The sequence below is a fragment of the Bubalus kerabau genome, chromosome 11 (assembly GCF_029407905.1).
Source record: "Bubalus kerabau isolate K-KA32 ecotype Philippines breed swamp buffalo chromosome 11, PCC_UOA_SB_1v2, whole genome shotgun sequence".
NCBI lineage: Eukaryota > Metazoa > Chordata > Mammalia > Artiodactyla > Bovidae > Bubalus > Bubalus kerabau.
The window spans coordinates 96,474,721-96,499,800 of record NC_073634.1 but is presented as its reverse complement, the minus strand read 5'-3'; the positions used below and the strand labels follow the sequence as shown (position 1 = coordinate 96,499,800).

At 39.8% G+C, this 25,080-nt stretch overlaps 2 protein-coding genes across 2 annotated transcripts; both read right to left on the bottom strand.

The window, feature by feature from the left end:
* Nucleotides 1-752: 752 nt before the first annotated feature.
* Nucleotides 753-2,492, bottom strand: LOC129623862 (olfactory receptor 1361-like). The gene is made up of 2 exons (XM_055541767.1): nucleotides 2,461-2,492; nucleotides 753-1,713 (listed from the first exon to the last, which is right to left on the bottom strand). The coding sequence occupies exons 1-2, from the start codon at nucleotides 2,490-2,492 to the stop codon at nucleotides 753-755; spliced, it is 993 nt and encodes a 330-aa protein (XP_055397742.1).
* A 10,122-nt stretch (nucleotides 2,493-12,614) lies between these two features.
* LOC129623518 (olfactory receptor 1J2-like) lies at nucleotides 12,615-19,382 on the bottom strand. The gene is made up of 2 exons (XM_055541063.1): nucleotides 18,464-19,382; nucleotides 12,615-12,838 (listed from the first exon to the last, which is right to left on the bottom strand). Exons 1-2 carry the CDS (start codon nucleotides 19,380-19,382, stop codon nucleotides 12,768-12,770), a joined length of 990 nt encoding a protein of 329 aa, XP_055397038.1. The 3' UTR covers nucleotides 12,615-12,767.
* Nucleotides 19,383-25,080: the final 5,698 nt, after the last annotated feature.

The following is a 25,080-nucleotide window of genomic DNA, read 5'->3' as shown; positions in this document are numbered from 1 at the left end:
TTCCTAAAGTTATACAGTGTGAAGTGGTGGACTTTGGTTCTGACTTGTAACTTCTGACATGGTCTTGCATTCTTGTTACTATAACACTACATATTATTAGAACTGGGAACATGTATGCAGGGGCTTCAGCTCATATAACTCAATCACTTTATTTTACAAAAAGGGAAACCAAGGCTCAGAGATGTCAAGTGATTATCCAGCTGTCATACAATATATAATGTCAAAGACAGCAATGGAACCCAGAACTTATAGCCCCATCCTTATTCTTCTATAGATCACTGCTTGTTTAAGATAAAGTATCAGATTATATCCTTTGTATTTCATTCTACCAACCACAATCACTCCTGTATTCTTGGACTAGAGATATCCTCCATAGTTCCTTTGTGACTTCAACAAAATAAGATTTTCACTTTCATTTTCATGTCATACATATACAAATATATATATATATATATATATATATATATATATATATATACACATATATACATATACACACAAGCCCCCTACCTGTGGACTTCAGGTAGGCATCTAGTAAAAATAAGCAAGAACCGTTTTGAAAGTGAGTAGTAAGCTGCTCAGAGCATGGACACTTCACAGGGATGATTAGTGGTTACTGGTGTCAGTGGTCCCTTCCCTGAAATGTAAATATGAGGAAAAGAGAAGTTTCAGGTTCAGGGACATTATAGTGGTTAGGCCCTTAAGAGACCATTTTTCAACCCTCAGCTCCGAGCCTTGGAGACTTGGACCTTTCAGTCCCAAGAAAGAGTGTTAAACATGTTTTTTCTGAGTATTTTCCCCAGTGCCCCCTTTATATCCCTGTTTCTCAGGCTGTAGATGAAGGGGTTCAACATAGGGGTCGCCACCGTGTACATTACTGAGAAGACCCGGTCCTTTCCACCTGAAGGGGATGATGGAGGACATAAATAGACCCCAATAGCTGTAGTGTAAAACAGAGAGACCACAGAGAGGTGCGAGGTGCAGTTGGAGAAGGCCTTTTGCTTACCCTTTGGGGAATCGATTCCTAGGATAGCCAGTGCAACATAAAGGTAAGATGTAAGGATGCAGACAAAGGGTGCAATTAACAGTGTCCCTGCCACAAGGATGAGCACCAGGTCATTGACATGAGTGCTGGAGCAGGCCAGCTTTAGGAGTGGGACCAGATCACAGAAGAAGTGGGGGATGACATTGGGGCCACAGAAGGAAAGCCTGGTCACCAGGAGGGTGTGCACTAGGGCATGGAAGGTAGTGACCACCCATGACCCAGCCACCAACAGGACGCAGCGTTGGGAGTTCATGGTAATGGCATAATGGAGAGGTTGGCTGATGGCCACATAGCGATCCAGTGCCATCACAGCCAGGAGAAAGTTGTCCAGATCTGCAAACAGGCCAAAGAAATAGAGTTGTGTCAGGCACCCACCATAAGAAATCCGTTTACTTCCTGAGCCAATATTATTGAGCATCTTGGGAATGACTGTAGAGATAAAACCAATGTCAGAGAAGGACAGGTTGGCCAGGAAGAGGTACATGGGGGTGTGGAGGTGCACGTCAGAGCCAATGGCCAGGATGATAAGCAGGTTCCCCCAGACGGTGACCAGGTACATGCCCAGGAAGAGCCCAAACAGGAGAGGCTGCTGCTCTGGGTGCTCAGAGAGGCCCATGAGAAGAAATTCATATGTGCCTGTCTGGTTTCTTCTGTCCAAGTCTGGAATTCTGTATGAAATAAATGTTATTATAAATAGCAAGAAAGTAAAATAATGCTGTGTTGGAAGTACTCTGAACTCCTGTTTAAAAAAATAAACATGGTTTGACAATTCTGTTTGGGTAAAGCTTCGATTTATAATTGTGCACATTTAAAAAGACAATTTGGATTAGACTCTATAAAGTTATAGATGGATGTCAGCACTTGATCAGATATCCAAAGCTCCTTTGAACTGTTTCAACCATCCCCATGAAACATGTCAGGTACCATGTGAAAGTGTTCTTTGAATTGCACTTTGCTTTTGTTTTTTTTTTATGTGTTACTTTGCTTTTTTCACTGAGTAATAGCACAATCAAGCAAACAATATTTAACTTAATAAAAAATAAAATTAAAATAATGTTTATAATACAATAACATGTAATAATTATAAATAAAATAATTATATGATTACTTACCAATTTTAAAAGGTAGAATTTCAGGATAGCATGTGTATTTATAAGTGTTTTTGTAAAATTGAAACACACATGTTGATATATGAGTAAGAACAGTGAAAGAGCACATGTTAAAGCCCAATAAGCCATCTAATACAACTCAGATTTTATGAATGAGAAAATGATAGACTCTTAAAAAGTTGCTGTAATCTGCTGAAGACCCACACTGCAACTGGTACCAGAAACAGGTTTCCTGCAACTATTTCCATCAGGCCACTCTGTTTCCCTCGACTGACCAAGAAGGGGGAAGTATGGCCAATGACTTACTGTCTGTTCCGAGGTGGGCCAGGAAGGGTCATCATTTCTTCACATTAAGACAGAGGTTTGACTCTTGGGCTCTCAGTTCTCCCTTGTCAAAAGTGGAGAAGCCATATGTGATGGCCAGATTAAAAGACAGCCTCCTCCCCTCTGTTTAAGGAGGGGACAGGGAGCCCTCATCTGCTCCAAAGAAGGAGAAAGGAGGGCAGGCCACTCCAGATCCTTAGTCAACCAGACTGAAGAGAAGCCCAGGAAAAGAGAAGTTATCTGCGTGTAGTGTCTCTCACAATCCCCGGAGCTGCCTGCAGAGACATCCGGGAATACCGGTCCCTAAGGTACGCATTGAGGGAAAAACCTTGGTTCCTTGCCCAGTCCCAATCCTCAAACTCTAAATGAACTTACTCTGTGACTCAAAATTCTCTTATCCTAAAAAGAAAAAAAAAAAAAAATTCTCTTATCCTCTCTGAACTTTGGTTTTCAGGTAAGTAATTCAAAAATATTCTCCCTCCCCCCCCAAAAAAAACAGTCTCCCAAAATAGAAGTACATTTTTGCCATTCTGTAATAAAAGTACATGAAGTGGTACCTTATTTTGGTTTTACCTCCCATCTTTCCAATTCTTAATAATGTTTAAAACATTTTCATATGCCTATTAGTCATTCTTATATCTTCTTTTTAGAAGAGTCTGCCTATTTTTATTGGGTTGATTATCTTTTGATAATGATGTATAGAAATTTTAATACTATTTATAAGGGACATACTTTATAATTTTTCTTTTAGCTTAGCCCCTTTAAAAAAGCCTAAATTTTAAGAAATATTTGACCTTTTTTTGTTATCAAGAGGATATTTTTTATTTTTTGTGTTTTTTTATTTTAATTTTATTGAAGTAGAGTTGATTTATAGTATTGCATTTGTTTCAGATGTATAGCAAAGTGATTCCGTTATACATGTACATATATTGATTCATTTTTTAAAAGATTCTTTTCTCATATAAGTTATTACAGGATATTACATAGGGTTCACTATGCTATACAGTAGATCCTTGTTGGTTATCTATCTTATATACAGTATGTAATTATTCAGGTATGACCTAAATCAAATCCCTTATGATAATACAGTGGAAGTGAGAAATAGATTTAAGGGACTAGATCTGATAGCTAGAGTGCCTAATGAACTATGGATGGAGGTTTGTGACACTGTACAGGAGACAGGGATCAAGACCATCCCCATGGAAAAGAAATGCAAAAAAGCAAAATGGCTGTCTGGGGAGGCCTTACGAATAGCTGTGAAAAGAAGAGAACTGAAAAGCAAAGGAGAAAAGGAAAGATATAAGCATCTGAATGCAGAGTTCCAAAGAATAGCAAGGAGATATAAGAAAACCTTCCTCAGTGATCAATGTAAAGAAATAGAGAAAAACAACAGAATGGGAAAGACTAGAGATCTCTGGAGAAGGCAATGGCACCCAACTCTAGTACTTTTGCCTGGAAAATCCCATGGGCGGAGGAGCCTGGTAGGCTGCAGTCCATGGGGTCGCTAAGAGTCAGACACGACTGAGCGACTTCACTTTCACTTTTCACTTTCATGCATTGGAGAAGGAAATGGCAACCCACTCCAGTGTCCTTGCCAGGAGAGTCCCAGGGACAGAGGAGCCTGTGGGCTACTGTCTATGGGGTTGCACAGAGTTGGACATGACTGATGTGACTTAGCAGCAGCAGCAGCAGCAGCAGCAGCAGAGATCTCTTCAAGAAAATGAGAGATACCAAGGGAACATTTCATGCAAAGATGGGCACAATAAAGGACAGAAATGGTATGGACCTAACAGAAGCAGAAGATATTAAGAAGAGGTGGCAAGAATACACAGAAGAACTGTACAGAAAAGATCTTCATGACCCAGATAATCACGATAGTGTGATCACTGACCTAGAGCCAACATCCTGGAATGTGAAGTCAAGTGGGCCTTAGGAAGCATCACTACAAACAAAGCTAGTGGAGGTGATGGAATTCCAGTTGAGCTCTTTCAAATCCTGAAAGATGATGCTGTGAAAGTGCTGCACTCAATACGCCAGCAAATTTGGAAAACTCAGCAGTGGCCACAGGACTGGAAAAGGTCAGTTTTCATTCCAATCCCAAAGAAAGGCAATGCCAAAGAATGCTCAAACTACCGCACAATTGCACTCATCTCGCACGCTAGTAAAGTAATGCTCAAAATTCTGCAAGCCAGGCTTCAGCAGTACGTGAACCATGAACTTCCAGATATTCAAGCTGGTTTTAGAAAAGGCAGAGGAACCAGAGATCAAATTGTCAGCATCCGCTGGATCATGGAAAAAGGAAGAGAGTCCTAGAAAAAAACATCTATTTCTGCTTTATTGACTATACCAAAGCCTTTGACTGTGTGGATCATAATAAACTGTGGAAAATTCTGAAAGAGATGGGAATACCAGACCACCTGACCTGCCTCTTGAGAAACCTATATGCAGGTCAGGAAGCAACAGTTAGAACTGGACATGGAACAACAGACTGGTTCCAAATAGGAAAAGGAGTATGTCAAGGGTATATATTGTCACCCTGCTTATTTAACTTATATGCAGAGTACATCATGAGACATGCTGGGCTGGAAGAAGCACAAGCTGGAATCAAGATTGCTGGGAGAAACAGCAATAACCTCAGATATGCAGATGACACCACCCTTATGGCAGAAAGTGAAGAGGAACTCAAAAGCCTCTTGATGAAAGCGAGACAGGAGAGTGAAAAAGTTGGCTTAAAACTCAACATTCAGAAAATGAAGATCATGGCATCTGGTCCCATCACTTCATGGAAAATAGATGGGGAAACAGTGGAAACAATGTCAGACTTTATTTTTTTGGGCTCCAAAATCACTGTAGATGGTGACTGCAGCCATGAAATTAAAAGACGCTTCCTCCTTGGAAGGAAAGTTATGACCAACCTAGATAGCCTATTAAAAAGCAGAGACATTACTTTGCCAACAAGGGTCCGTCTAGTCAAGGCTATGGTTTTTCCAGTGGTCATGTATGGATGTGAGATTGGACTGTGAAGAAAGCTGAGCACTGAAGAATTGATGCTTTCGAACCGTGGTGCTGGAGAAAACTCTTGTGAGTCCCTTGGACTGCAGGGAGATCCAACCAGTTCATCCTAAAGAAGATCAGTCCTGGGTGTTCATTGGAAGGACTGATGTTGAAGCTGAGACTCCAATACTTTGGCCACCTCATGCGAAAAGTTGACTCACTGGAAAAGACCTTAATGCTGGGAAGAATTGAAGGCAGGAGGAGAAGGGGATGACAGAGGATGAGATGGCTGGATGGCATCACCAACTCGATGGACATGGGTTTGGGTGAACTCTGGGAGTTGGTGATGGACAGGGAGGCCTGGCATGCTGTGATTCATAGGGTCTCAAAGAGTCGGACACAACCGAGCGACTGAACTGAACTGAACTAGCCAGTGCAATTAGGCAAGAAAGTAAAAGACATCAAGATTGGAAAGAAGAGAGAAAAACTTTATTTCCAGGTGATTTTATATATAAGATTCTAAAGAATCCCCAAACTATGAGAACTAATAATAAGTTCAAAAGATTGCAGAGTGCAATATACAAAAATCAATGGTATTTTCTACACATTAGCAAGGAACAATGAAGCTGACGAGACAACTGTATTTACAATAGCACAAAAAGAATAACATGCTTATGAATAAATTTATCAAAATCAGTTCAAAATTCATTCTCTGAAAACAGCATAGTATTGTAGAAATAAATTAAAGGTATAAATATACCTATGTTCATAGCTTAAGAAACTTAATATTGTTAAGGTAGCAAGATTCCCCAAACTGATCTATATATTCAATATAGTTTCTGCCAAAATCTCAGCTGGCTTCTTTACAGAAAATGACAAGCTGATCTCAATCTACATATGGAAATTTAAGGAATCCAAACTAACAAAAAATATATTGAAAGAGTAGAACAGTGCCAGGATTCATAAGTTCTGATTTCTGATTTTAAAACTTTATATAAAACTGTGGTAATCAAGATAGTATGATATGATGCAGGCATAAGGATAGATGTGTAGATCATTGGAATGGAGCTGAGAACCCAGAAGTAATCCCTTACATTTATATACATTTGAATTTTGATAAGGTGTCAAGACAATTCAGCATGGGAAAGAAACGCCTTCTTAACAAATGGTGCTAGGAAAACTGAACATATACAAAAGAATAAATTTGAGCTCCTTTTCCCCTATATACACAAAATTAACTCAAAATGGACTGTATTCCTAAAAGTTAGAGCTAAACTATAAAACTATTACAAGAAACATAAGACTAAACTTCCAAGATGTTGAGTTTCACAAAACCTTTTTAGGCCTGACACAAGTACCAAAAGAAAAAAAAAATTAAATTTCATGAAAATTAAAGCCTTCATGCTGGAGGAGCCAAGATGGCGGAGGAGTAGGATGGGGAGAACACTTTCTCCCCCACAAATTCATCAAAAGAGCATTTAAACGTCGAGTAAATTCCACAAAACAACTTCTGAATGCCGGCAGAGGACATCAGGCACCCAGAAAAGCAACCCAACTCTTCGAAAGGAGGTAGGAAAAAAATATAAAAGACAAAAAAAGAGACAAAAGAAGGAGGGACGGAGTTCCGTCCCGGGAAGGGAGTCTTAAAAAGAGAGAAGTTTCCAAACACCAGGAAACCTTCTCACTGCCGAATCTGTGCCGAGCTTTGGAAGCACAGAGGGCAACATAAAAGGGAGAAAAAAAATAAATAAACAATTAAAAATCGCAGATTGTGAGCCCTACGGTAACTCCCCCAGCGGAGAAGCAGCGCAGACGCCTGCACACGGTATTAGCAAGCGGGGGCTGGGCAGGGAAGCGGGGTGCGGGCTGTGTCCCTTAGAGTAAGAATCGGCCCGAATATCCTGAGCGCTATCTGAGCGAAATAATTTGGGCTAGCAAACCAGACTGTGGGATATCTACCACGCAAAAAGCCAGCCCTAACCTAAGACACCGCCAGGCCCGCGCACAGAACAAAGGACTGAACAGAGATAGCCGGTTGCAGACCTTCCCCCTCCGGTGACAGGCAGCCAGAGCCGTAAGGGGGCAATCGCAGCCCAAGAGAGACACTATCTATAAAACTGTAAGCAGGCTTCTTTGCTAACTAAAACTTCTTGGGGGTCTGGATGGTCAACATCTGCCTGAGAAGGTGTGCCGGTTTTACACCCAGATAACCGAGTGTCGGGGAGGCGATAAGTCGCAGCATTGGCACCCACCAAACACATCACCTGAGCTGCTCGGATCTGGGAAGAGCACAAAACGCAGGCCCAACCGAGTCTGCGCCTCTGAGGACTACCCGAGTGCCTGAACCTGAGCGGCTTGGACCTGGGAGCTCAGCCCAGGGCCGGCCTCTGATTGTTCCCGGCGGAACAACCTAGAGCCCGAGCAGTGTGGGCAGGGAGGCTACGCGCGCCGTGAGCGGGGGCAGACCCAGTGTGGCTGAGGCACTGCGAGCGCACGCCAGTGTTATCTGTTTGCAGCATCCCTCCCTCCCTCCCCACAGCGCGGCTGAACAAGTGAGCCTAAATAAAATAAAAAAAAATAGTGTCCTCCACCGTCCCCTTTGTGTCAGGGTGGGAACCAGACACTGAAGAGACCAGCAAACAGAAGAAGCTATAACAGAGGGAAACGCCTTGGAAGCTACAGGCCATAGATTAAAACCCTGTGGTTACTACAGACTACATAGGATCTTGAGAAATATAAGTCAGACTAAGGAACTAGCCAAAAATGAACTGAACCCACAATACTCACAACAAAACCAGAGAAAGACCTAGATATATTTTTACTATTTTTACGATCAATCTTTCTTTCTTTTTTTTCTTTTTTTAATTAAAAAAAAATTTAAGTCCTCTATTGTCCTTTAATTTTCACTTTTATAACTATTACTTTGCAAAAAAAAAAAAAGACCCTATTTTTTTTTCTTCTTCAGCAAACTTCATATATATATTTTATAATTTTTTGACCGTGTTTTTTTTTTTTCTTTTTTTCTTCTTTTCTTTAACATTGTATTTTTGAAATTCCAAACTCTACTCTAGATTTTTAATTTTAGCCTTTTGGTATATGTTATCAATTTTGTACCTATAGTTTTTTTCATAATTTCTGTGACTTTTTTACCCCCCTCTGTTTATTTCTCTTCTTCTTTTGTATAACATCGTATATCTGCAATTCCAAACTCTACTCAAGATTTTTAATTTATGCTTTTTGGTATTTGATATCAATTTTGTACCTGTATTTTCTTTATAATTTTTGCAACATTGTTTTTGTTGGTTTGTTGGTTTTCTCTCTTTATTTTTCTTCTTCTTTTTTATAACATTGTATTTTTGAAATTCCAAACTCTACTCTAGGTTTTTAACTTTTGCTTTTTGGTATTAGTTATCAATTTTGTACCTGTAGTTTCTTTATAATTTTCGCGATCTTGTTTGTTTTTCTTTGTTCGTTTTTTCTCTCTTTCTTTTCCTTCTTCTTTTCTTGAACATCGTATTTTTGAAATTCCAAGCTCTACTCGAGATTTTTAATTTTAGCCTTTTGGTATATGTTATCAATTTTGTACATATAGATTTTTTTTTTATAATTTCTGTGACTTTTGTTTTTTTGTTTTTCTTTTTTTCCCTCTGTTTCTTTCTCTTCTTCTTTTATATAACATCATATATCTGCAATTCCAAACTCTACTCAAGATTTTTAATTTATGCTTTTTGGTATTTGATATCAATTTTGTACCTGTATTTTCTTTATAATTTTTGCGACATTGTTTTTGTTGGTTTGTTTGTTTTCTCTCTTTATTTTTCTTCTTCTTTTTTTTTTTAACATTGTATTTTTGAAATTCCAAACTCTACTCTAGATTTTTAATTTTTGCTTTTTGGTATTAGTTATCAATTTTGTACCTGTAGTTTCTTTATAATTTTTGCAACCTTGTTTGTTTTTCCTTGTTCGTTTTTTCTCTTTCTTTTCCTTCTTCTTTTCATTAACATTGCATTTTTGAAATTCCAAACTCTACTCTAGATTTTTAATTTTTGCTTTTAGGTATTTGTTACCAATTTTGTACCTTTAAGAACCCAATCTTCAGGACCCATTTTTCACTAGAGAACGAGATTACTGGCTTGACTGCTCTCTCTCCCTTTGGACTCTCTGTTTTCTTCACCAGGTCGCCTGTATCTCCTCCCTAACCCCTCTCTACTCTACCCAACTCTGTGAATTTCTGTGTGTTCCAAACGGTGGAGAACACTTAGGGAACTGATTACTGGCTGGATCTGTCTCCCTCCTTTTCATTTCCCCTTTTTATCCTTCTGGCCACCTCTGTCTCCTGCCTCCTTCTTCTCTTCTCTGTATAACTCCGTGAACATCTCTGAGCAGTCCAGTTGTGGAGTGCACATAAGGAAGTGACTACTGGCTAGCCCACTCTCTCCACTATTGATTCCACCTCATCTCATTTGGGTCAACTCTAACTCCCTCCTCCCTCTTCTCTTCTCCATGTAACGTTGTGAACCTCTCTGAGTGACCCTCACAGTAGAGAAACTTTTCATCTTTAACGTAGATGTTTTATCAATGGTGCTGTATAGAAGGAGAAGTTTTGAAACTACTGTAAAAATAAGACCGATAACTGGAAGCAGGAGGCTTAAGTCCAAACCCTGACTCCAGGGAACTCCTGACTCCAAGGAACATTAATTGACAGGGGCTCATCAAACGCCTCCATACCGACACTGAAACCAAGCACCACACAAGGGCCAACAAGTTCCAGGGCAAGACATACCAAGCAAATTCTCCAGCAACAAAGGAACACAGCCCTGAGCTTCAAGATACAGGCTGCCCAAAGTCACCCCAAAACCACAGACATCTCACAACTCATTACTGGACATTTCATTACACTCCAGAGAGAAGAAATACAGCTCCATCCACCAGAACATCGACACAAGCTTCCCTAACCAGGAAACCTTGACAAGCCACCTGTACAAACCCACACACAGCGAGGAAACGCCACAATAAAGAGAACTCCACAAACTGTCAGAATACAGAAAGGACACCCCAAACTCAGCAATTTAAACAAGATGAAGAGACAGAGGAATAGCCAGCAGATAAAGGAACAGGATAAATGCCCAAACCAAACAAAAGAGGAAGAGATAGGGAATCTACCTGATAAAGAATTCTGAATAATGATAGTGAAATTGATCCAAAATCTTGAAATTAAAATGGAATCACAGATAAATAGCCTGGAAGCAAGGATTGAGAAGAAGCAAGAAAGGTTTAACAAGGACTTAGAAGAAATAAAAAAGAGTCAATATATAATGAATAATGCAATAAGCGAAATTAAAAACACTCTGGAGGCAACAAATAGTAGAATAACAGAGGCAGAAGATAGGATTAGTGAATTAGAAGATAGAATGGTAGAAATAAATGAATCAGAGAGGATAAAAGAAAAACGAATTAAAAGAAATGAGGACAATCTCAGAGACCTCCAGGACAATATTAAACGCTACAACATTCGAATCATAGGGGTCCCAGAAGAAGAAGACAAAAAGAAAGACCATGAGAAAAAACTTGAGGAGATAATAGTTGAAAACTTCCCTAAAATGGGGAAGGAAATAATCACCCAAGTCCAAGAAACCCAGAGAGTCCCAAACAGGATAAACCCAAGGTGAAACACCCCAAGACACATATTAATCAAATTAACAAAGATCAAACACAAAGAACAAATATTAAAAGCAGCAAGGGAAAAACAACAAATAACACACAAGGGAATACCCATAAGGATAACAGCTGATCTTTCAATAGAAACTCTTCAAGCCAGGAGGGAATGGCAAGACATACTTAAAATGATGAAAGAAAATAACTTATAGCCCAGATTATTGTACCCAGCAAGGATCTCATTCAAGTATGAAGGAGAAATCAAAAGCTTTTCAGACAAGCAAAAGCTGAGAGAATTCTGCACCACCAAACCAGCTCTCCAACAAATACTAAAGGATATTCTCTAGACAGGAAACACAAAAACGGTGTATAAATTCAAACCCCAAACAATAAAGTAAATGGCAATGGGATCATACTTATCAGTAATTACCTTAAACGTAAATGGGTTGAATGCCCCAACCAAAAGACAAAGACTGGCTGAATGGATACAAAAACAAGACCCCTACATATGTTGTCTACAAGAGACCCACCTCGAAACAGGGGACACATACAGACTGAAAGTGAAGGGCTGGAAAAAGATTTTCCATGCAAATAGGGACCAAAAGAAAGGAGGAGTAGCAATACTCATATCAGATAAAATAGACTTTAAAACAAAGGCTGTGAAAAGAGACAAAGATGGTCACTACATAATGATCAAAGGATCAATCCAAGAAGACGATATAACAATTATAAATATATATGCACCCAACACGGGAGCACTGTAGTATGTAAGACAAATGCTAACAAGTATGAAAGGAGAAATTAACAATAACACAATAATAGCGGGAGACTTTAATACCCCACTCACACCTATGGATAGATCAACTAAACAGAAAATTAACAAGGAAACACAAACTTTAAACGATACAGTAGACCAGTTAGACCTAATTGATATCTATAGGACATTTCATCCCAAAACAATGAATTTCACCTTTTTCTCAAGCGCACATGGAACCTTCTCCAGGATAGATCACATCCTGGGCCATAAAGCTAGCCTTGGTAAATTCAAAAAAAATAGAAATCATTCCAAGCATCTTTTCTGACCACAATGCAGTAAGATTAGATCTCAATTACAGGAGAAAAACTATTAAAAATTCCAACATATGGAGGCTGAACAACACGCTGCTGAATAACCAACAAATCACAGAAGAAATCAAAAAAGAAATCAAAATTTGCATAGAAACGAATGAAAATGAAAACACAACAACCCAAAACCTGTGGGACACGGTAAAAGCAGTCCTAAGGGGAAAGTTCATAGCAATACAGGCACACCTCAAGAAACAAGAAAAAAGTCAAATAAATAACCTAACTCTACACCTAAAGCAACTAGAAAAGGAAGAAATGAAGAACCCCAGGGTTAGTAGAAGGAAAGAAATCTTAAAACTTAGAGCAGAAATAAATGCAAAAGAAACAAAAGAGATCATAGCAAAAATCAACAAAACCAAAAGCTGGTTTTTTGAAAGGATAAATAAAATTGACAAAGCATTAGCCAGACTCATCAAGAAACAAAGGGAGAAAAATCAAATCAATAAAATTAGAAATGAAAATGGAGAGATCACAACAGACAACACAGAAATACAAAGGATCATAAGAGAGTACTATCAACAATTATATGCCAATAAAATGGACAACGAGGAAGAAATGGACAAATTCTTAGAAAAGTACAACTTTCCAAAACTCGACCAGGAAGAAATAGAAAATCTTAACAGACCCATCACAAGCACGGAAATTGAAACTGTAATCAAAAATCTTCCAGCAAACAAAAGCCCAGGTCCAGACGGCTTCACAGCTGAATTCTACCAAAAATTTAGAGAAGAGCTAACACCTATCCTGCTCAAACTCTTCCAGAAAATTGCAGAGGATGGTAAACTTCCAAACTCATTCTATGAGGCCACCATCACCCTAATACCAAAACCTGACAAAGATCCCACAAAAAAAGAAAACTACAGGCCAATATCACTGATGAACATAGATGCAAAAATCCTTAACAAAACCCTAGCAATCAGAATCCAACAACACATTAAAAAGATCATATGCCATGACCAAATGGGCTTTATCCCAGGGATGCAAGGATTCTTCAATATCCACAAATCAATCAATGTAATACACCACATTAACAAATTGAAAAATACAAACCATATGATTATCTCAATAGATGCAGAGAAAGCCTTTGACAAAATTCAACATCCATTTATGATAAAAACTCTCCAGAAAGCAGGAATAGAAGGAACATACCTCAACATAATCAAAGCTATATATGACAAACCCACAGCAAACATTATCCTCAATGGTGAAAAATTGAAAGCATTTCCTCTAAAGTCAGGAACAAGACAAGGGTGCTCACTTTCACCATTACTATTCAACATAGTTTTGGAAGTTTTGGCCACAGCAATCAGAGCAGAAAAAGAAATAAAAGGAGTCCAAATTGGAAAAGAAGAAGTAAAGCTCTCACTGTTTGCAGATGACATGATCCTCTACATAGAAAACCCTAAAGACTCCACCAGAAAATTACTAGAACTAATCAATGAATATAGTAAAGTTGCAGGATATAAAATCAACACCCAGAAATCCCTTGCATTCCTATACACTAATAATGAGAAAACAGAAAGAGAAATTAAGGAAACAATTCCATTCACCATTGCAACGGAAAGAATAAAATACTTAGGAATATATCTACCTAAAGAAACTAAAGACCTATATATAGAAAACTATAAAACACTGGTGAAGGAAATCAAAGAGGACACTAACAGATGGAGAAATATACCATGTTCATGGATCGGAAGAATCAATATAGTGAAAATGAGTATACTACCCCAAGCAATCTATAGATTCAATGCAATCCCTATCAAGCTACCAACAGTATTCTTCACAGAGCTAGAACAAATAATTTCACAATTTGTATGGAAATACAGAAAACCTCGAATAGCCAAAGCGATCTTGAGAAAGAAGAACGGAACTGGAGGAATCAACCTACCTGACTTCAGGCTCTACTACAAAGCCACAGTTATCAAGACAGTATGGTACTGGCACAAAGACAGAAATATAGATCAATGGAACAAAATAGAAGGCCCAGAGATTAATCCACGCACATATGGACACCTTATCTTTGACAAAGGAGGCAAGAATATACAATGGATTAAAGACAATCTCTTTAACAAGTGGTGCTGGGAAAACTGGTCAACCACTTGTAAAAGAATGAAACTAGAACACTTTCTAACACCATACACAAAAATAAACTCAAAATGGATTAAAGATCTCAACGTAAGACCAGAAACTATAAAACTCCTAGAGGAGAACATAGGCAAAACACTCTCCGACATACATCACAGCAGGATCCTCTATGACCCACCTCCCAGAATATTGGAAATAAAAGCAAAAATAAACAAATGGGACCTAATTAACCTTAAAAGCTTCTGCACATCAAAGGAAACTATTAGCAAGGTGAAAAGACAGCCTTCAGAATGGGAGAAGATAATAGCAAATGAAGCAACTGACAGACAACTCATCTCGAGAATATACAAGCAACTCCTACAGCTCAACTCCAGAAAAATAAATGACCCAATCAAAAAATGGGCCAAAGAACTAAATAGACATTTCTCCAAAGAAGACATACAGATGGCTAACAAACACATGAAAAGATGCTCAACATCACTCATTATCAGAGAAATGCAAATCAAAACCACTATGAGGTACCATTTCACGCCAGTCAGAATGGCTGCGATCCAAAAGTCTACAAGTAATAAATGCTGGAGAGGGTATGGAGAAATGGGAACCCTCTTACACTGTTGGTGGGAATGCAAACTAGTACAGCCACTATGGAGAACAGTGTGGAGATTCCTTAAAAAACTGGAAATAGAGCTGCCTTATGATCCAGCAATCCCACTGCTGGGCATACACACTGAGGAAACCAGAAGGGAAAGAGACACGTGTACCCCAATGTTCATCGCAGCACTGTTTATAATAGCCAGGACATGGAAGCAACCTAGATGTCCATCAGCAGATGAATGGATAAGAAAGCAGTGGTACATATACACAATGGAGTATTACTCAGCCATGAAAAAGAATACATTTGAATCAGTTCTAATGAGGTGGATGAAACTGGAGCCTATTATACAGAGTGAAGTAAGCCAGAAAGAAAAACACCAATACAGTATACTAACGCATATATATGGAATTTAGAAAGATGGTAACAATAACCCTGTGTACGAGACAGCAAAAGAGACACTGATGTATAGAACAGTCTTATGGACTCTGAGAGAGAGGGAGAGGGTGGGAAGATTTGGGAGAATGGCATTGAAACATGTAAAATATCATGTATGAAACGAGTTGCCAGTCCAGGTTCGATGCACGATACTGGATGTTTGGGGCTGGTGCACTGGGATGACCCAGAGGGATGGAATGGGGAGGGAGGAGGGAGGAGGGTTCAGGATGGGGAACACATGTATACCTATGGCGGATTCATTTTGATATTTGGCAAAACTAATATAATTATGTAAAGTTTAAAAAATAAAATAAAATTAAAAAAAATTCGAAAAAAAAAAAAAGAAAAAAAGCCATGCTTAAAATAATATGATCAAGAAAATGAAAAGTCAGCTCACTTTTCATGGGGGTGAAAAATGGGAAAATATTTGCAAATCACATATCTGATAAAGGACTTGCTTCTAAAGTATATATATGTATAATTTTTACAACTTATTAGAAAAAATCCAGCTTAAAAGTGGACAAAGGATCTGAATAGACATTTCTCTGAAGAAGATATAAAGAAGGCCAATAAGCACATGAAAAAATGCTCAGCATCTTTAGAAAACTAAAAATCAAAAGTACAATGAGATACCACTTAAATCTCACTAGGATAATGAAAACCAAAAAGGAAAACAATTTCAAGTCCTGGTGAGGATATGGAGAAATTGAAACCTTCTTATATTCCTGGTGGGAATGTAAAATGGTGTGGCTACTTTGGGAAACAGTCTGGTAGTTCTTCGAAAGTTAAATATAGACTCACTATACGATCCTTCAAAATCCAATCTTAGGTATATATTCAATAGAAATGAACACAGGCCCACAAAAATTTCTGCACAAATGTTCTGAGAAGCATTATTCAGAATAGCCAAAAAAATTGTAAAGGAATTCAATGTCTAGCAACTGAAGACTGCATAAATAAAACATGGTTTGTCCATACAATGAAATATTATTTGTCAATGAAAAAGAATGTAATACTGTTTGTATGCTACAGTTTTCTCACTTTAAAGATGACAGTTCTCCCCAAGCTGTTTCATATGTTCAATGACCTCCCAAATAAAATAACAATAATTTGGTTTTGGTTTTTGTCAAGCACAATCTAAAATTTAAATGAAAAGAAAAAATAGTTAAGACAACATATTCAGTCATTTGATTTATGATAAAAGTGATATAATGATTTTGTAGTTTTAGTGGTGAAAGGATGTAATTTTCAGTAAATTCTTGTGTATCTATTGTATATCCATATGGAAAAAATTAATCTGAATCCATATCCAAAACATACATAAGAAGTGAACCCAGGTGGATTTTAAATACAAATATCAAAGAATATTAAAGATAAAACAAGAAATTTAAAAGGAAAAATCTTAGAGTAATATCTTTATGAATTTTGGATACACAAAGATTTCTTCAACAGAACACAAACCGAATTAACCAGATTGGAAAAATATCTATTACATTAAGATTAGAACTTCTGTTTGACAAAAGAATCATTAATACAATGCACAAACAAGCAACCTAATGGAAGAAAAAAACTCTCTCTATATAAATATATATATATATATATATATCCAAAAAAGGAGTCATAAATATCATATTTAAAGAATTCCTGGGAAGCAATTTATAAAAGCAGACTACCCAATAAAACAGCAGCAAAGAACTGGGAAGAGGTCCTTTGTAAGAGAAGATACCCAAATGATTAACAAGCAGAGGCAAAGAGGACAGACTATAGGACGTATCAGACAAATGTAAATTAAAATCATAACACAGTTCTGCAAACCCATAAAAATGTATGCGTGGAAAAGACGGATGGTATAAATGTGGTGAGGAAGTGGACTAGTGTTTCACATGTTACAAGGATGATTGGTACAAACACTTTCATTTTCTGATGCAAACTATTAAGGCTGAAAATATGCATTCATTGTGAACCCCAAACTCCATTCTTAGGTATATACACAAGTCCCAACTGGAAACAATCCAAATATCAGTGACAACTAGAATGGATGAGTACATGAAGGCATATAGACACATTAGAAAATTATAAAGCCTTGAGACTGAGTTAGCCATAGTGATACTGAAGCAAAAAAGTGGACCACAAAAGAGTATTTATTGTATACTTTATATAAGGACAAAAACATCCAAACTGGTAAACAGTGTTAGAGATCAAGATAATGGCAATAAAATAATCTGATTAAACACATGGTTTTAAAGTCATACATGTCTGAGACATGTAAGTAAGGGCAGTTACTTGATTTCTCTGGACTTCTGCATGTATGTGTGATAATTCACTTCAGGTGTGTCTGACTCTTTGCACCCTTATGGACTGTAGCCTGCCAGTCTGCTCTGTCCATGGGATTCTCCAGGCTAAAATAGTAGAGTGGGTTGCCATGCTCTCCTCAAGGGGATCGTCCCCCCCCTAGTGATAGAATCTTTGTCTTGTATGTCTCTTGCATTGGCAGGCGTGTTCTTTACCACTAGTGCCATCTGGAGAGCCTGGACTTTTCTTTGCTTTGTAAATATGGAAAATGTTAGCATCCTTATAAGAGGATGGTGCTGAGGATTAAATAAATTGCAAGTTAAAATTGTATATTAATTAATGCCAGCTGTAATTGATACCATTCCATAGATAAACCAGTTTGGTAACTTCTTCTGAATTCCTCACACATGAAATAAATGAAATTTGGTGGTATTAAGAAAATTCATATGACTATGTGTTGATATCACTATAAGACAAGAAGATTACTGAAGAAAAATATGGAGACAAGAAAGCTAAAATCTCAGGGAAGTGGATTCAAAGTCTCACAGCTTGCAGTGACCATCATAGGAAGGGTTGGAATTTCAGTGCAGAAACATTAATACATAGAATTCAGAGAGCAGATGGGGGGGGGGCGGAAATCAGGTGAGGAAAAAGATGAGAGAAAATATAAAATGAGACTAAAAGAAAAATGGTGTCAGTGATAAGATTTGTCCAAGTTACAACTTCTAAAGGAAACATATTTTACAGCCTTATGAGTGCCTATTGCATAGGGAAGGAATTAACGATAGTCAGGGGTGCCCATGGTCCTGAAAATTTTCTGAAGAGCATGTTTCATATCCTTATTCCTCAGGCTGTAGATGAAGGGGTTCAGCATGGGGGTGACCACCATGTACATCAATGAAGCAACTATGTCCTTGACTTTGGAGTTGCCTGATGAGGGGAAATAGTACACACCCGCAATTGTCCCATAATATAAAAACACTACGAAGAGGTGAGAACCACAGGTAGACAAGGCTTTGAAGATTCTTGTGAAGGAGGGGACCTTCAGGATGACGGCTGCCATGCGGATATAGGAGCCCAGGATACCACCCAAAGGCAAGGTGAAGATCAGTCCTCCTTCAGTGAGGATGAGCAGCTCATTGAGGGAGGTGTCAGAGCAGGAGGACTTGAGCACAACAGAGAGATCACAGAAGAAGTGAGGGATGACAGTCCCTGCACAGAAAGTCAACTGGTCCACAAGGAGGGTGTGCAACAGAGCCTGGGCACAAGCGGCGAGCCAGCACCCAGCCACTAGGATGACACAAAGCTCATCCCTCATGATGGCAGTGTAGTGGAGAGGGTGACAGACAGCCACATACCTGTCATAGGCCATCGCAGCAAGAAGAAAGCTGTCAAGGCAACCGAAGAATATAAAGCAATACACCTGTGAAATGCACCCTGCATATGTGATAGCTTGGCATCGAGTCTGCATGTTCATGAGCATCTTAGGGAGGGTGACAGATGAGAAGGAGACGTCAGTGAGGGCCAAATGGCTGAGGAAGAAGTACATGGGGGTGTGCAGGCGAGGGTCCAGCCTGATGAGCAGGAGGATGAGCAGGTTGCCCAGCACCGTGGTCAGGTACACACCCAGGAACAGGGCGAAGAACACACCCTGCTGCTCTGACCGGATGGGGAGCCCCAGGAGGAGGAACTCGGACACGCTGCTCTGGTTCTCAGGTCTCATTCCCTGCTGGGGATAAAGGGGGTTTAGGAACATCAGGAAGAATGGTACGGGTATATTCTGGACTGCATTTTCTGAGAAAACAATGAATTTTTAACCATCTTCCTATTCATTTCTAGTCCCTGTGGATGCATGCATCCTTGCTCTATCCCAGTCTGGATCCAGAAAAACATTACACCCAGAAGTAGCCAACAAGACCTCATTGCACAAAGGCCAGAGGATGTTTGCTGTTTCATTCAACCATTATTTATTGAACATTGAGTCTGAACCCTGCCCTCTACTCAGGATTGAAAACGCAGCAGTGAAGAAGAAAGGCAAGTTCCCTTTCTTCTGTGAGAATATTTTCCATAAACATGCTGGGATAGTTTATGTCAATGAGATGGAGCCAAACCATAATACTTCACTGTGGCAGAAATAATAGATGAGTCTCTATAAAATGATCTCAGGTGTTTCTGGGCTGAGGTGGTGGTGTTGGAGCCTTGTGAAACACCTCCTGGGAACCTGGTTAGTGCCGTTGACCTATAGCTATAAACTCATTGGTCCTCTAGAAATGGCTTAACACCACTTAATGCCAAAATAGCTCCCAAAACAAAATAGTCCACAGACTATTTTTCATAATGATGGTGAACACTTAGGGGATTATACTATGTTACCAGCACTATGCTAAGGGTTTTTCATACATTATTGGCCTTCCCTGGTGGCTCAGATGGTAAAGAATCTGCCTGCAATGCAGGAGACCCGGGTTTGATCCCTGGGTAGGGAAGATCCTCTGGAGAAGGAAATGGTAACCCACTTCAGTATTCTTGCCTGGAGAATTCCATGGACAGAAGAGCCTGGTGTGCTACAGTCCATGGGGTAGCAAAGAGTTGGACACGACTAAGAGACTAACACTTTATATACATTTACTAATTAAATCCACATGTCAGCCTTACAACAAAATCTTATGGTATTAACAATTAGTGTTCTTTCTGCTTTTAAGCTTTTAGGAAATGACAACATAAATGATATCAATTTCACAGGCATGTAGCTGATGCAGCTGTCAGAGATGGGATGCATATATATTCACATATATATGGTAATGTGTGTGTATATATACATACATAGATGGACTGTATAAAAACATATATGGAACCTGGGGCATATACATATGTGTATATATCCCATACAGATATAGATTGAACTATATTCATATACATACATACATACACATGAACATATGTATAGGAATATACAAATAAGAATATATATGTATTACATATATAAAATTACTTTTTTCTGTAGGTTAAAAATGATCAACTATTAGTTACTTCATGTAGTTCAGTCTAATACTATTTGTGTGATCAGATTCTGTACCTTTAATATGGAAGCATCTCCTTTCATTGTCATGGGTGCCAGACGCTCTGTGTTATTTGAGGGCTTCAAGGAAACTGAAGCTGTCCTGAATTCTCTTAGTGCTCTGTCTAGATAATTCCTTTCATTCATATTTGTATACTTTCCAGATGCCAAAAGGCTCTCACATACATTAGCTTATGTTTGCTGCTGCTGCTGCTAAGTAGCTTCAGTCGTGTCCGACTCTATGCGACCCCATAGACAGCAGCCCACCAGGCTCCCCTGTCCCTGGGATTCTCCAGGCAAGAACACTGGAGTGGGTTGCCATTTCCTTCTCCAATGCATGAAAGTAAAAAGTGAAATTGAAGTCACTTAGTCGTGCTGACTCTTAGCGACCCCATGGACTGCAGCCTATCAGGCTCCTCTGTCCATGGGATTTTCCAGGCAAGAGTACTGGAGTGGGGTGCCATTGCCTTCTCCATAGCTTATGTTTAAGCCATCGATAATTATTGAGAATTTGTGAGCTTCCATTTATGACCAACCTAGATAGCATATTCAAATGCAGAGACATTACTTTGCCAACAAAGGTCCATCTAGTCAAGGCTATGGTTTTTCCAGTAGTCAAGTATGGATGTGAGATTTGGACTGTGAAGAAAGCTGAGCACCAAAGAACTGATGCTTTTGAACTGTGGTGTTGGAGAAGACTCTTGAGAGTCCCTTGTACTGCAAGGAGATCCAACCAGTCCATTCTAAAGGAGATCAGTCCTGGGTGTTCATTGGAAGGACTGATGCTGAAGCTGAAACTCCAATATTTTGGCCACCTCATGCGAAGAGTTGACTCATTGGAAAGGACTCTGATGCTGGGAGGGATTGGGGGCAGGAGGAGAAGGGAACAACAGAGGATGAGATGGATGGATGGCATCACCGACTCGAGGGACATGAGTTTGAGTGAACTCTGGGAGTTGGTGATGGACAGGGAGGCCTGGAGTGCTGCAATTCATGGGGTTGCAAACAGTCGGACACGATTGAGTGACTGAACTGAACGGAACTGAAATAAAAGAATTAAGTGGCCTTCCAAGGTATTGCACCCATTTTTTTGGGGGGGGGGCTCCTGCATTCTAACTTCACTCAGCAGGGTGCCTAGTGTTTCTTTGCTGGGACATTAAATGAAGCAAAGAGATACAAAACTTTGAGAGACTCAGTCACTCTCAGGTGTCTGAAAATGAGGGCGGTTCCTTTACAGGAAACAGTCACTTGGAGCATTGGTTATATCAGTTGATGTTACCCTAGAAGAAGGTCACATAAGAAGATATTTGAGATCATGGATGCAAGTCAGTGAGTCAGTCAGTTCAGTCGCTCAGTCGTGTCCAACTCTGTGACCCCATGAATCGCAGCACTCCAGGCCCCCTGTCCATCACCAACTCCCGGAATTCACTCAGACTCACATCCATCGAGTCAGTGATGCCATCCAGCCATCTCATCCTCTGTCATCCCCTTCTCCTCCTGCCCCCAATCCCTCCCAGCATCAGAGTCTTTCCAATGAATCAACTCTTCGCATGAGGTGGCCAAAGTACTGGAGTTTCAGCTTTAGCATCATTCCTTCCAAAGAAATCCCAGGGCTGATCTCCTTCAGAATGGACTGGTTGGATCTCCTTGCAGTCCAAGGGACTCTCAAGAGTCTTCTCCAACACCACAGTTCAAAAGCATCAATTCTTCGGCACTCAGCTTTCTTCACAGTCCAATTCTCACATCCATACATGACCACTGGAAAAACCATAGCCTTGACTAGATGGACCTTTGTTGGCAAAGTAATGTCTCTGCTTTTCAATATGCTATCTAGGTTGGTCATAACTTTTCCTCCAAGGAGTAAGCGTCTTTTAATTTCATGGCTTCAATCACCATCTGCAGTGATTTTGGAGCCCCCAAAAATAAAGTCTGACACTGTTTCCACTGTTTCCACATCTATTTCCCATGAAGTGATGGGACCAGATGCCATGATCTTCATTTTCTGAATGTTGAGCTTTAAGCCAACTTTTTGACTCTCCACTTTTACTTTCATCAAGAGGCTTTTGAGTTCCTCTTCCCTTTCTGCCATAAGGGTGGTGTCATCTGCATATCTGAGGTTACTGATATTTCTCCTGACAATCAGGAGTCCTCAAACACACATAGAAATCTCTCTGTCTTATGCACACACACACACCCTGCTGATCTGAGGATTCCTGTCATCTGTGTCTGAGACTCATTCCAGGGGAAGGATAACCAGTCTGTGGTTCAGATCGTAAACACTCGTATATGTACAAGTCATAAATAACACACAAAGCAAGACATATACAATGCACAATCATGTGTCATCCAACAATACACTCACAACACACCACTGGCACAGCATGACACACCTTATAAAATACATAAACACACCGCATACACATAGCTCATCACTATACATACACACCATCAAAAACATACAAGGCCAACTACAAAAATCTTACAAGACACACAACAACACACATGCACACCCAGTCATGCACTCACTGCAAGCAGCACACACACTCCCTTAATTGAGGTTTGCTTGTGCCCCAAATCCTTGCGAGGTGAAGGCAGTTAGCATGGGTAGGCTAAGCCTATTCACCACCACCACCAACCTGTGCCCTTCATGACACACACACAGACAGAAGCAAACAACACACATTCCAGCTCTCACTCACCAGTGCATCACCCAAAAACACAGGTTGGACAAACACTAAGCTCTGGCTGCCTAGTGGAGGTTGAGCCCTGTCTGACCTTGGTTCCTTGATGAGGTCAGGCATCTGCTCCAGCAGCCCCGATGCTGAGCCCTCACCCTGAGCTGTAATGCCTGCCTGGTGGGGGACGTGCCCCATCATGACAACAGGAGGCAGATATTTAAGATGATGGGCACTGCTCAGGAGCTGCTAATTGCATGTTAAGAGGCTGACAACTAGATCTCTGTGTGCTAAAACAGGCCTGGACTGGGTCTAACTCAGGAAGAGAATCAGGCTGAGTCAGGTACAGAGGACACACACACACACACGACTATCAAACAACACATACACAATCATACACAGCCCACACACACAAACTACCAAGCAACAAATACACAAGCATACACGATATACAAATGATTATCAGACAACTCACACACAAGCACGCACACACACACACACACTCATGAACACAGACATACTCACACTCAAACCCAAATAGATCCTTCGGCAAGTATGGATTTCCAGCTCCTTCTGACCTGTGCTTGTCATCAGTTCAGACACCTCTTTCAGACTGTTGCTTAAATCCTCAGCTTCTCTTCATAGTACAGGAAGAGCTCCTGTGGATTAATCGGCCAATTTCTTACTACCGTTTTGTGAGTAGCATGTCCAGGAGCCAGAGGGGACTGGAGGAGTCACAGGGGAGAGTGTCTCTAATGCCAGGGCTGACTGGCATTCCTTCCTTCTTGGGCATGGTTCCAAGCTCAAACTTACCTTGGGCAGAGTTCCAGCTGGGACTCAGAATTTTTTAATTTAATTTTTAAATGATTTCAGACTTAGAAAAATGTTGTAAAGATGATAAAATGAATTCCTGTATGCCCTTTGCCCACATTCCAGAAAGACTAAAATTTTACCATGTTTTGCTTTATTATTAATATGTGTGTGTGCATCAAATATTCACACTGCAAATCTTTGATAAGTATACACAGCACATATATCAGAAGGCATATGATTTTGTTCAGATGTCTGAGACATCTGAATAACTCAAGACAGGAAGATAATTTAAGAGAAAAGGACTAAAGGACTCCTGGGGAGAGCTGGGTGTGAGCAAGAGAAAAGCACTAAAGGACTCCTGGGGAGAGCTGGGTGTGAGCAAGCAGGTTGGCTTTGACAAAGGAGAGAGAGGGTTTGGGAACTCTCAGTGGTTAAGGAGTGGGACGGGGGAAAATGTTCTGCTGGAGGGACAGACCATGTGCTGTGCTCTCTGATTAACTCTGTGTTGTGTATTCACATACTGCAACATGTACCCTTCAGGGGACAAATGCCCGCTTGGCTGATGGCAGATAATCTAAGGGATTGTCAGCAATCACAGTGGCCAGGGAGCACTGCCTTTCAGTCAGGGCTTCAAGAGTGGTGGCAGGAAAACAGTATATTCAAATATTATTTTGGATATTTCTTGGTTGGTATTGATTATTTTATTTTGTCGTGCAATATTGTGGCTTCCACAGCAACACTGGTGACCCCCATGTGGTCAGCAGAATAAAGCAATTGGCAAGAATATAACATGCTTGGTGGTGAGAAGGTGGTTGGTGAGCTTTGTTTATGGGCAGGAACCTAAAATGCAGATAGTGCAAGTTAGATTATGAGGAGAA